At 38.5% G+C, this 12,796-nt stretch overlaps 1 protein-coding gene across 1 annotated transcript in view; it reads left to right on the top strand.

Annotated features, from left to right (window-relative positions):
- Nucleotides 1-12,796, top strand: part of ADAM2 (ADAM metallopeptidase domain 2) — a 108,424-nt gene that overhangs the window by 36,007 nt on the left and 59,621 nt on the right. The window contains exons 8-10 of the mRNA XM_043454360.1: nt 4,904-4,975; nt 5,415-5,581; nt 9,792-9,873. Of these exons, the coding sequence (XP_043310295.1) occupies nt 4,904-4,975; nt 5,415-5,581; nt 9,792-9,873 (321 nt within the window). The remainder of the gene's footprint in view (nt 1-4,903; nt 4,976-5,414; nt 5,582-9,791; nt 9,874-12,796) is intronic.

Here is a 12,796-nt window from a genome sequence, read left to right as displayed (position 1 = left end):
CTAAGTTCACTGATTAGCTCTAGTAGTTTTCTGATACTATCTTTAGGGTTTTCTATGTACAGTATCATGTCAGCTGCAAACAGTGAGAGCTTTATTTCTTCTTTCCTGATCTGGATTCCTTTTATTTCTTTTTCTTCTCTGATTGCTGTAGCTAGGACTTCCAGAACTATGTTGAATGATAGTGGTGAAAGTGGACACCCTTGTCTTGTTCCTGATCTTAGAGGGAATGCTTTCAATTTTTCACCATTCAGAATAATGTTTGCTGTAGGCTTATCATATATGGTCTTCACTATGTTGAGGTAGGTTCCTTCTATGCCCATTCTTTGAAGAGTTTTAATCATAAATGGGTGCTGAATTTTGTCAAAGGCTTTTTCTGCATCTATTGAGATGATCATATGGTTTTTCGCTTTGACTTTATTAATATGGTATGTCACATTGATTGATTTCTGTATATTGAAGAATCCTTGCATCCCTGGAATAAACCCAATTTTATCATGGTGTATGAGCTTTTTGATGTGTTGCTGAATTCTGTTTGCTAAAATTTTGTTTGAGGAGTTTTTCATCTATGTTCATCAATGATATTGGCCTGTAGTTTTATTTTTCTGTGTTGTCTTTGGTTTTGGTATCAGGCTGATGGTGGCCTCATAGATTGAATTTGGAAGTGTTCCTTCTGCAATTTTCTGAAAGAGTTTTAGAAGGATAGGCATTAGATTTTCTCTTAATGTTTGATAGAATTCTCCTGTGAAGCCATCTGGTCCTGGGTTTTTGTTTTTTGGGAGATTTTTTTATCACAGCTTCAAGTTGTTCATAATTTTTTTTTTTCTTTTCTTTTCTTTTTCCTCTGATTGGCAAGGTTGAGTGAGGTGGTAATCCTATCTGCTGATGATTCGGTTTGTATTTTTGTTTTGTTTGTTGTTTAGAAACAAATGCTAATGCTGGCTGGGTAATGCTGGGTCTTGTATTCAAGTGGATTTCTTTGTGTGAGTTCTCACTATTTGATACTCCCTAGGGTGAGTTCTCTGGTAGTCTAGGGTCTTGAAGTCAGTGCTCCCACTACAAAGGCTCAGGGCTTGATCTCTGGTCAGGGATGAAGATTCCACAAGTGGTTTGTTATGGCATTAAGTGAGATTAAAACAAATACCCAAAAACAAGAAACCAAAGGTGAACCTCAGACAAATGGCAGTTACAAAATCAGGTGAAGAATAATTAAAATAACGAAATATATACATATGCACCCATAAGCAATATCAAAACAGTCTGACAAAAATAAAGTACAGTAGATTGACCCAGTGAGCAAAGGAAACCAAAAATTATATCTACCAGTTAAGAACAAAACTAGCTAAAGCACAAACTGGAAAACAAAACTAAAGCAAGGTGCCAAGTGGGGAATAAAGCAATAAAAACAAAACTAATAAATATGTTGAATAGAAAGGGAAGAAAGAAAGAATAGATATGCAAGGTTAAATAGAGGTAGATAAAGAAGATTTATATATATTAAAGATTAACTGCAAGGGGAAGAGAACAGTAGGAAGAGCAAACAAAAGTATAAATGTAGAAAAAATAATAATACGTTTTAAAGAAATTAAAAATTAAAATTCAAAAAGAAGAAAAAACAGGAAGAAGAAAGAAAAAAAAGGAAAACTCCATAGAACTGCAAAAGTGCAACATAGAAGCAGGGATTTATAACAACAATTAAAAAAATATGACTGAGAAAAGAGAAAACAAGAAGCTCAAAAGCTTAATTAGATCTCATAGTGCAAAAAAAAAAAAAAATCAAAAATTGCACGACAGGGTTGGGGGGTGAAGGGGAAAAAAAGAAAAAGAAATAAAGAAAAAGGTTTAAAAAATCCAAATGAATATACAGAACAAGTCAAAACATAAAAATAATAATATATTTCTTGCATCACTGCTGTCAGAATCCTTTCCCTCGCTGGGAGTCACGGTCCACCTCCCCTCCCTAGGATGCCCTCCAACACTGTGCTGGTCTCCGGACCCACTGTGGGGGCATCTCAGACTCTAATCTGGTCCTCCTCCTGTGTGCTCTTGCCTCCAATGTCCACAGCTGTCAGAACTGGTGCGTTTTCTTTTGTGGGAGCTCTCGGTGTCCTTTTATGTATGTTTCATAGACACAGAGTCTGCCTAGCTGATCGTGCGGATTTAATCTGCAGCTTGTACAGCAGATGGGAGGGGTTTGGGTCTTCTTCCTTAGCCACACTGCCCCTGGGTTTCAGTTGTGGTTTTCTTTCCACCTCTGCATGTGGCTAGTCCACCGGGGTTTGCTCCTGAGGCTGCCCTGGAGGACTCGGGTCTGCCCAGTGAGGGCCAGGCGTGGAGGTGGTGCAGCTGCTTGGGTTGCAGGGGCTCTGGCAGCACCAGGTCCTCGGGGGAGTTGGCGGCTCGGGCAGCAGGAAATAGAGTGCTCTGGAAGGGTATGGCAGCCAGTATTGGCCAGTATGCTCCAGTATTCTTGCCTGGAGAAGTCCCCTGGCAGAGAAGCCTGGCAGGTCACAGTCCACAAGGTCACAAAGAGTTGAACATGCCCAAAGCGACCCTGCGTGCATAGACACAAGACTTTTTATGCCTGTGGCGGCTTTACCCCAGAGAGGGTTGATCATGTAGTGGTGCAGCGGCTTGGCTTGCAAGGACCCTAGGTGCCAAGTGTGCAGGGGCACAGACTGCCTCCACCACAGGAGTTATGGCCCTCTCAGAGTCTTTCTTCAAGTTTCTTGTAGCTGGCGATCAGAAGACCTCTAGAGCCAGTTTTTCTCTGCATCTCTGCCCATTCAGGCACTTGCCTGGGGTCCTTCTCTGTTGTTCAGCCCATTAGGCACATATAGGGGACCCCCCTGGCTGGAGTCCTACTGTGCAGTCTTGCACATCAGTCACTTAAAGGAGCACCCTGGGTGGGGTCCTACTCTGTAGTTCAGTGTCTCAGGTGTTTGGGGGCCAGCCTCTCTATTGTTCAGCTGCTGATGCAGGCATGTGCGGAGAGAGAGGGTATAATGATGGCTCCACCTCCTACACATGACTCAGCAGTATCACCTTTCTTCCATGGCTACCTGGCTTTCCTCCACAGGCATTTCCCACCACAATCTCCTCCCTCACATCCCCTTGATCCGTCTCTCCACAGTCAACAGCAGCCCTCGCCCTGGGATTGCTCCACAATCCTTAAACTCAAGTTCCCAGCCACTGCGCCTTCTAGGGAACCTACATCCCTGTCCCGGGTATGTATGGCTGCGGCAAGGACTGTCTGATTCTCATTCCATTTGGGTGCCACCGTTCAGTTGTTTCATTCTCAGCCTTAAATGTTTCTCTTCTGACTCAGACAATTGCCCCAATGTTGGGATTGGACCCCTGCTTCACTTTCCTCACCCACTGAGGGCAGGTCCAGTCCTACTAACACTCCTATTTTTCTCCCTAGTTCCTTCACCCTACTGAGTTTTGTGTGGTTCTATAAATTCTTTTCCACTGGTCAGGTACTCCTGTCCGCTCTCAGCTGGTGTTCTGCATGTACTTCTGTGTTTGAAGGTGTATTCTTGATGTATCTGTGGGGATAGATGTACTCCATGTCCACCTACTCCTCTGCCACCTTGTTCTCTCCCTTCTTCAGTTTCTTTAATCAATGTTTTCATATAGTTTTCAGTGAAAAGATCTTTCATTTCCTTGGTTAAATTTATTCCTAGGTATTTTATTCTTCTGATGCAATTGTAAATGGCATTGTTTTCTTAGTTTTGCTTTCTGATAGTTTATTATTATAGAGAAATAATATAACAGATTTTTGCATATTGTGGTTTTGTATCTTGCAACTTTAGTGAATTTCTTTCAAGTTCCAACAGTTTTTTGATGGGCTTTCCTGGTGACTCAGCTGGTACAGAATCTGCCTGCAATGCAGGAAATCCATCTTTGATCCCTGGGTTGGAAAGAATCCCTGGAGAAGGGAATGGCTACCCAATCCAGTATTCCTGCCTGGAGAATTTTAGAGACAGTAGCCTGCTGGGCTACAGTGCAAAAGAGTTGGACACAACCGAGCGACTAACACTTTCATTTTAGGGTTTTCTATTTATGTCACCTGCAAATAGTGACAGTTTCACTTCTTTCTTTCCCAATATGAATACCTTTTATTTGTCTTTCTTGCCTAATTGCTCTGACTAAGACTTCCAATACTATGCTAGATAAAAGTGGCAATTATAGGTATCCTTCTCTTGTTCCCGGTCTTATTGGGAAAGTTTCCAACTTTACACTGCTGAGTGTGATGTTGATCATGGCTTTTATTATGTTGTGGCATATTCTCTCTATATTCACTTTGGTGAGTTTTTATCCTGAAAGCAGATTGAAATTTATCAAATGCTTTTTTCTGCATCTATTGAGATGATCATATGATTTTTTTTTTATTCTTCAGTTTGTTAATGGGGTGTATCACACTGATTGATTCAGAGAGACTGAACCATTCATATGCATCCCTGGAGTAAATCTCACTGGATCATGGTGTATGATCCTATCAGTGTGTTGTTGAATTCATGTTGCCAACATTCTCTTGAGGACTTTTCCACCTATATTCATTAGGAATTTGGCCCAAAATTTTCTTTTATTCATGGTATTTTTGAGTGGTTTTAATATTAGGATAATGCTGGCCTCATAAGTGAGTTGAGAAAGTTTTCTTAAAAAAAAAATAGAAAGTTTTATTCTTTTTGTAAAAGTTTGTAGTGTCTTTTCTTTTTTGGTTTTCATTTTCACACTTAATATATATCATGCTATCTATAATAATAGATAATGTTTAAAAACTAATAAATTGGTAATTTAAAATTTTTCTTAACTCATACTTTTACAATTTAAGTATAATAGCCATCATTAGATAGTAAGCAATATATATACTTAGATCTAAAATGCAAATTATCTTTTTCAGTATAATCATATGGGTGCTGATACAGCTGTTGTCATTCAAAAGATTTTCCAGTTGACTGGATTGACCAATGCTGTAAGTGCTTGCTTATGCATTTGTTTGTGTTACCTAAACAGTTTTCAGAGTGTTTTGTTTTTTGTTTTAAATGACCCTGCCTGAATACACATATTGTGTGAAAGAGGGCAAATATATAACCATTTTAAGTTTTCTAACTCTTTAATTGCAGTAATTAATAATTATAAATACCTACTTATGGTTTTGTAAGGATTAAATTAGGTAAAGCACTTGACATTGGCCTGGCTTGATTAAGTACAAGCATATCAAAATATTCCTTATTACTTGTTTTATTTGTGATATTTATTACTTGCTAATAGAATTTATAAGACCCAGACCAGATTTGCAGTTTATATTTTTAATCTGTATGTCGTGTATAGTGTTTATTTTTGCAGATAAATTCCCAAATCTATTTAATCTATATAGTTTGAACATATTTTCTTTATGTCTCCTGTTTTAGATTTTTACTTCACTTAATATTACAATAATTCTATCTTCATTAGAGCTTTGGATAGATGAAAATAAAATTCCAGTAACCGGAGATGCTAATGAATTATTACACAGATTTTTAAAATGGAAACGATCTTATCTTGTTCTACGTCCACATGATGTGGCATTTTTACTTGTGTAAGTATATCCTGTCATTACTAAATCTTACGCATTAGAAAGCATATGTAATTTGACCTAATTTCTGACAGGCCCTCAAGGAAAAACAAATCTTGTCATTTCTTTATATATAATAACCTGTGAATAGTATTTTTCACAACATAAGTTTTGTAGCAGAATTATTAATATCAATTACTCTATATATTGGCTGATATTTAAAACTCACTTCAAGCTTTTTAAAGTATGTCTTCTTACACTGAGTATATAACATATCATTAAATGTGCCTAACTGGTGGCACTAGTGGTAAAGAACATGCCTGCCAATGCAGAAGACAAGAGAGGGAAGTGAGCTCAATCCTGGGGTTGGGAAGATCCCCTGGAGTAGGAAATGGCAACTCACTTCAGTATTTTTGCCTGGAAAATCCCATGGGCAGAAGAACCTGGTGGGCTACAGTCCATGGGGTCACAACGAGTTGGACATGACTGAGTAACTAACACAACTATATGTAAAACACTAACAGTATGTATTTAAAGAAATGTATTCTATGAATTTAGAGATTTAGCCTTCTTTTTATGTTTGTTTCTAAAAAACAAAAACAAATAATGATGAAGTGCAAACACTATTGCATTTTTCAATATCTCTATTGATAAACAATATTGATAAACAATTTTCTCTATTGAAAAAAAAACACTATTTCAATATCTCTAATGTACTATATTCACAATCAACCACATTTTTAAAAATAACAAGCCTCCATTTCTATTTAATAATCTTATTATATATTATCATATTATGTAAAAATCATATATATAATTACAAATTTTAACCTTTTATATTATTTTTCTTTATTTTATACTATTTTTCTTCCACAAATACACATATCTTTGCATGGTTCAGTTCAGTTCAGTCTGTTGGTCGTGTCGGACTCTTTGCGAACCCAAAAATTGCAGCACACCAGGCCTCCCTGTCCATCACCAACTCCCAGAGCTTACGCAAACTCATGCCCATCGAGTCAGTGATGCCAACCAGCCATCTCATCCTCTGTCGTCCCCCTCTCCTCCTCCCCCAATCCCTCCCAGCATCAGGGTCTTTTCCAGTGAGTCAACTCTTCGCAGGAGTTGGCCAAAGTACTGGAGTTTCAGCTTCAACATCAGTCCTTCCAATGAACACCCAGGACAGATCTCCTTTAGGATGGACTGGTTGGATCTCCTTGCAGTCCAAGGGACTCTCAAGAGTCTTCTCCAACACCACAGTTCAAAAGCATCAATTTTTTGGTGCTCAGCTTTCTTCACAGTCCAACTCTCACATCCATACATGACCACTGGAAAAACCATAGCCTTAACTAGATGGACCTTTGTTGGCAATGTAATGTCTCTGCTTTTTAAAATGCTACTAGGGTGGTCATAACCTTCCTTCCAAGGAGTAAGTGTCTTTTAATTTCATGGCTGCAGTCACCATCTGCAGTGATTTTGGAGCCCCAGAAAATAAAGTCTGACACTGTTTCCACTGTCTGCCCATCCACATGGGCATCCCATGAGGTGATGGGACCAGATGCCATGATCTTAGTTTTCTGAATATTAAGCTTTAAGCCAACTTTTTCACTCTCCTCTTTCACTTTCATCAAGAGGCTCTTTAGCTCTTCTTCACTTTCTGCCATAAGGGTGGTGTCATCTGCATATCTGAGGTTATTGATATTTCTCCTGGCAATCTTGATTCCAGCTTGTGCTTCTTCCAGCCCAGGGTTTCTCATGATGTACTCTGCATATAAGTTCAATAAGCAGGGTGACAATATACAGCTTTGACATACTCCTTTTCCTATTTGGAACAAGTCTGTTGTTCCATGTCCAGTTCTAACTGTTGCTTCCTGACCTGCATACCGGTTTCTCAAGAGGCAGGTCAGGTGGTCTGGTATTACCATCTCTTTCAGAATTTTCCACAGTTTATTGTGATCCACACAGTCGAAGGCCTTGGCATAGTCAATAAAGCAGAAATAGAAGTTTTTTGGAACTCTCTTGCTTTTTCGATGATCCAGCAGATATTGGGATTTGATCTTTGGTTCCTCTGCCTTTTGTAAAACCAGCTTGAACATCTGGAAGTTCATGGTTCACATATTGCTGAAGTCTGGCTTGGAGAAGTTTAAGCATTACTTTACTAGCATGTAAGATGAGTGCAATTCCGCAGTAGTTTGAGCATTCTTTGGGATTGCCTTTCTTAGGTATTGGAATGAAAACTGACCTTTTCCAGTCCTGTGGCCACTGCTGACTTTTCCAAATTTGCTGGCATATTGAGTGCAGCACTTTGAAAGCATCATCTTTCAGGATTTGAAATAGCTCAACTGGAATACCATCACATCCACTAGCTTTGCTCATAGTGATGTTTTCTAAGGCCCACTTGACTTCACATTCCAGGATGTCTGGCTCTAGGTGAGTGGGCACACCATCATGATTTTCTGGGTCATGAAGATCTTTTTTGTACAGTTCTTCTGTGTATTCTTGCCACCTCTTCTTAATATCTTCTGCTTCTGTTAGGTCCATATCATTTCTGTCCTTTATCAAACCCACCTTTTCGTGAAGTGTTCCCTTGGTATCTCTAATTGTCTTGAAGAGATCTCTAGTCTTTCCCATTCTGTTGTTTTCCTTTATTTCTTTGTATTGATCCCTGAGGAAGGCTTTCTTACCTCTCCTGGCTATTCTTTGGAACTCTGCATTCAGATGGGAATATCTTTCCTTTTCTCCTTTGCTTTTCACTTCTCTTCTTTTCACAACTATTTGTAAGGCCTTTTGCATTTCTGTTCCATGGGGATGGTCTTGATCCCTGTCTCCTGTACACTGTCATGAAACTCCGTCCATAGTTCATCAGACACTCTTGTCTATCAGGTTTAGTCTCTTCCACTGTATAGTCATGAGGGATTTGATTTAGGTCATATCTGAATGGTCTAGTAGTTTTCCCTACTTTCTCCAATTCCAGCCTGAATTTGGCAATAAGGAGTTCATGATCTGAGCCACAGTCAGCTCCTGGTCTTGTTTTTGCTGACTGTATAGAACTTCTCCATCTTTGGCTGCAAAGAATATAATCAATCTGATTTCGGTGTTGACCATCTGGTGATGCCCAGGTGTAGAGTCTTCTCTTGTGTTTTTGGAAGAGGGTGTTTCCTATGACCAGTGCATCCTCTTGGCAAAACTCCATTAGCCTTTGCCCTGCTTCATTCTGTACTCCAAGGCCAAATTTTCCCATTACCCCAGGTGTTTCTTGACTTCCTACTTTTGCATTCCAGTCCCCTATAATGAAGGACATCTTTTTTGGGTGTTAGTTCTAAAAGGTCTTGTAGGTCTTCATAGAACTGTTCAACTTCAGCTTCTTCAATGTTACTGGTTGGGGCAGAGGCTTGGATTACCATGATATTGAATGGTTTGCCTTGGAAATGAACAGAGATCATCCTGTCATTTTTGAGATGGCATCCAAGTACTGCATTTTGGACTCTTTTGTTGACCATGATGGCTACTGCATTTCTTCTAAGGGATTCCTGCCCACAGTAGTAGATATAATGGTCATCTGAGTTAAATTCACCCATTCCAGTCCATTTTAGTTCGCTGATTCCTAGAATGTCGACATTCACTCTTGCCATCTCTTGTTTGACCACTTCCAATTTGCCTTGATTCATGGACCTAACATTCCACGTTCCTATGCAATATTGCTCTTTACAGCATCGGACCTTCCTTCTATCACCAGTCACATCCACAACTGGGTATTGTTTTTGCTTTAGCTCCATCCCTTCATTCTTTCTGGAGTTATTTCTCCACTGATCTCTAGTTGCATGGGTAGACCAGGCTAATTATTTCTGATTAAAGGGATGTTTCAACCCAGAAGCTTACTCTGCCCATTTGTCAAGCTGAATTGTCTTAGTTTTCTAGTTTTAAGGAATTTTATTTATTTTTAATAAATAAATTGCTTACTTTTTAAAAATCAGTAAATTTTGAAAAAATTATATAAAAAAGAATATTCATTATTGTCTAAAAATTCATGATTATTCACTTTATTTTTAATCTATTTTACTATTTTAAAAATAAGCAGATACATATCATCCATTTCTACACTTTCCAATCTTAGTGTTAAGTGGAAATATCTGAAATTGTTATTTGAGTATGCAAAACAAAAAACTACTAGTTAAATTTAATATTAATTGTGCTTAATTTGGCAAAGTTATATGATTATGCTTTTTTTAAACTTAAGTTACAGAGAAAAATCAAATTATATTGGTGCAACCTTTCAAGGGAGGATGTGTGATAAACACTATGGAGGAGGTGTTGCTCTGGTATGGTATGATTTAATTTACTTGACTAAGATGTATAAATGAGATGCTATTTAGATTAATATGCAATTAACTTTCAATAGTTTATTATGGCTAAGTATATGTGAACCATGAACTTCCAGATGTTCAAGCTGGTTTTAGAAAAGGCAGAGGAACCAGAGATCAAATTGCCAACATCCATTGAATCATCGAAAAAGCAAGAGAGTTCCAAAAAACTTCTATTTCTGCTTTATTGACTATGCCAAAGCCTTTGACTGTGTGGATCACAATAAACTGTGGTAAATTCTGAAAGATATGGGAATACCAGACCACCTGACCTGCTTCTTGAGAAATCTGTATGCAGGTCAGGAAACAACAGTTAAAACTGGACAAGGCACAACAGACTGGTTCCAAATAGGAAAAGGAGTATGTCAAGGCTGTATATTGTCACCCTGCTTATTGAACTTCTATGCAGAGTACATCATGAGAAACGCTGGGCTGGAAGAAGCACAAGCTGGACTCAAGATTTCCAGGAGAAATATCATTAACCTTAGATATGCGATGACACCACCTTTATGGCAGAAAGCAAAGTAGAAGAGCCTCTTGATGAAAATGAAAGAGGAGAATGAAAAAGTTGGCTTAAAGCTCAACATTCAGAAAACTAAGATCATGGCATCTGGTCCCATCACTTCATGGCAAATAGATGGGGAAACAGTGGAAACAGTGTCAGACTTTATTTTCTTGGGCTCCAAAATCACTGCAGATGGTGACTGCAGACGTGAAATAAAAAGACACTTACTCCTTTGAGGAAAGTTATGACCAACCTAGACAGCATATTAAAAAGCAGAGACATAACTTTGCCAAAAAGGGTCCATCTAGTTAAGGCTATGGTTTTTCCAGTATTCATGTATGGATGTGAGAGTTGGACTATAGAGAAAGCTGAGCACTGAAGAATTGATGCTTTTGAACTGTGGTGTTAGAGAAGACTCTTGAGAGTCCCTTGTCCATCCTAAAGGAAATGAGTCCTGAATATTCATTGGAAGGACTGATGTTGAAGCTGAAACACCAATACTTTGGCCACCTGATGTGAAGAGCTGACTCTTTGAAAAGACCCTGATCCTGGGAAAGACTGAAGGCAGGAGGAGGAGAGGACAACAGAGGATGAGATGGCTGGGTGGCATCACCAACTCAATGGACTTGAGTTTGAGTAAACTTTGGGAGTTGGTGATGGACAGGGAGGCCTGGTGTGCTGCAGTCCATGGGGTCGCAGAGTCAGACATGACTGAACAACTGAACTGAACTGAACTGATATTAAAATCTGCATAATGATTCTAGGGATCTTTTCCTGCTGCTGACAAAAATATGTGAACTATTAAAACTCCTCATTTAACTTAATATATAAATTTTTTTTAATTTTCCTCTGATGAGTTTAAATTATCCTCTTTAGAAAGTTAGGGTAGTGACCTATTTTATAAGATGCTCATAATTTTTCATATATTCAATATTTAATAATGAATTTTAATATCAATTAATTTATATGATTAATTAATTTTATATAAATAAATTTAATTTTGAGTTTTTTCTCCATTGTTTATCTAATTTAATTATGAACTGAGTTAAAATAAAACTCCTGTCACTATTAATTGCCTCAAAATGCTTCCTGGGACATGGGTGAAGAATAACATCATCAAATGCACTAATTGGCACTTCTAGTAGAAAATCTTGATGTGCTTAATATTGGCATGGTTTTGCTTCTATTGCATAATACTTTGATTATTCCTGACATGCCAAACTTGCCTTTTAACACTTTTTGTGTGTTTGCAACAAAGGAAACTATAAACAAGGTGAAAAGACAGCCCTCAGAATGGGAGAAAATAATAGGAAACGAAGCAACAGACAAAGGATTAATCTGAAAACTATACAAGCAACTCCTGCAGCTCAATTCCAGAAAAATAAATGACCCAATCAAAAAATGGGCCAAAGAACTAAACAGACATTTCTTCAAGGAAGACATACAGATGGCTAACAAACACATGAAAAGATGCTCAACATCATTCATTATCAGAGAAACACAAATCAAAACCACAACAAGGTACCATTACACGCCAGTCAGGATGGCTGCTATCCAAAACTCTACAAACAATTAATGCTGGAGAGGGTTTGGAGAAAAGGGAACCCTCTTACACTGTTGGTGGGAATGAAAACTAGTCCAGCCACTATGGAGAACAGTGTGGAGAGTCCTTAAAAAACTGGAAATAGAACTGCCATATGACCCAGCAATCCCACTCCTGGGCATACACACCGAGGAAACCAGATCTGAAAGAGACTCATGCACCCCAATGTTCATCACAGCACTGTTTATAATAGCCAGGACATGGAAGCAACCCTAGATGCCCAATCATGCAGATGACTGGAAAGGAAGCTGTGTACATATTCACATGGAATATTACTCTTCAGCCATATTAAAGAAATATTTTGAATCAGTTCTAATTGAAGATGGATAAAACTGGAAGCCCATTATTCAGAGTGAAGTATAGCCAGAAAGATAAAGACGCAATACAGTAATAACTAACGCTATATATGGAATTTTAGAAAGTAGTAACGATAACCCTAATATGCAAACAGAAAAAGAGACACAGATGTACAGACAGACTTTTGGACTCTGTGGGAGAAGGTGAGGGTGAGATGTTCTGAGAGAACAGCACTGCAACAAGTATACTATCAAGGGTGAAACAGATCACCAGCCCAGGTTGGATGCATGAGACAAGTGCTCGGGCTGGTGCACTGGGAAGTCCCAGAGGGATGGGAAGGAGAGGGAGGCGGGAGGGTGGATCGGGATGGGGAATACATGTATATCTATGGCTGATTCATGTCAATGTATGGCAAAAACCACTACAATATTGTAAAGTGATTAGCCTCCAACTAATAAAAATAAATGGAAAAAAAA

Source organism: Cervus canadensis, chromosome 31 (assembly GCF_019320065.1).
Source record: "Cervus canadensis isolate Bull #8, Minnesota chromosome 31, ASM1932006v1, whole genome shotgun sequence".
Classification (NCBI taxonomy): domain Eukaryota; kingdom Metazoa; phylum Chordata; class Mammalia; order Artiodactyla; family Cervidae; genus Cervus; species Cervus canadensis.
This window is presented reverse-complemented; position numbering and strand designations above follow the sequence as displayed.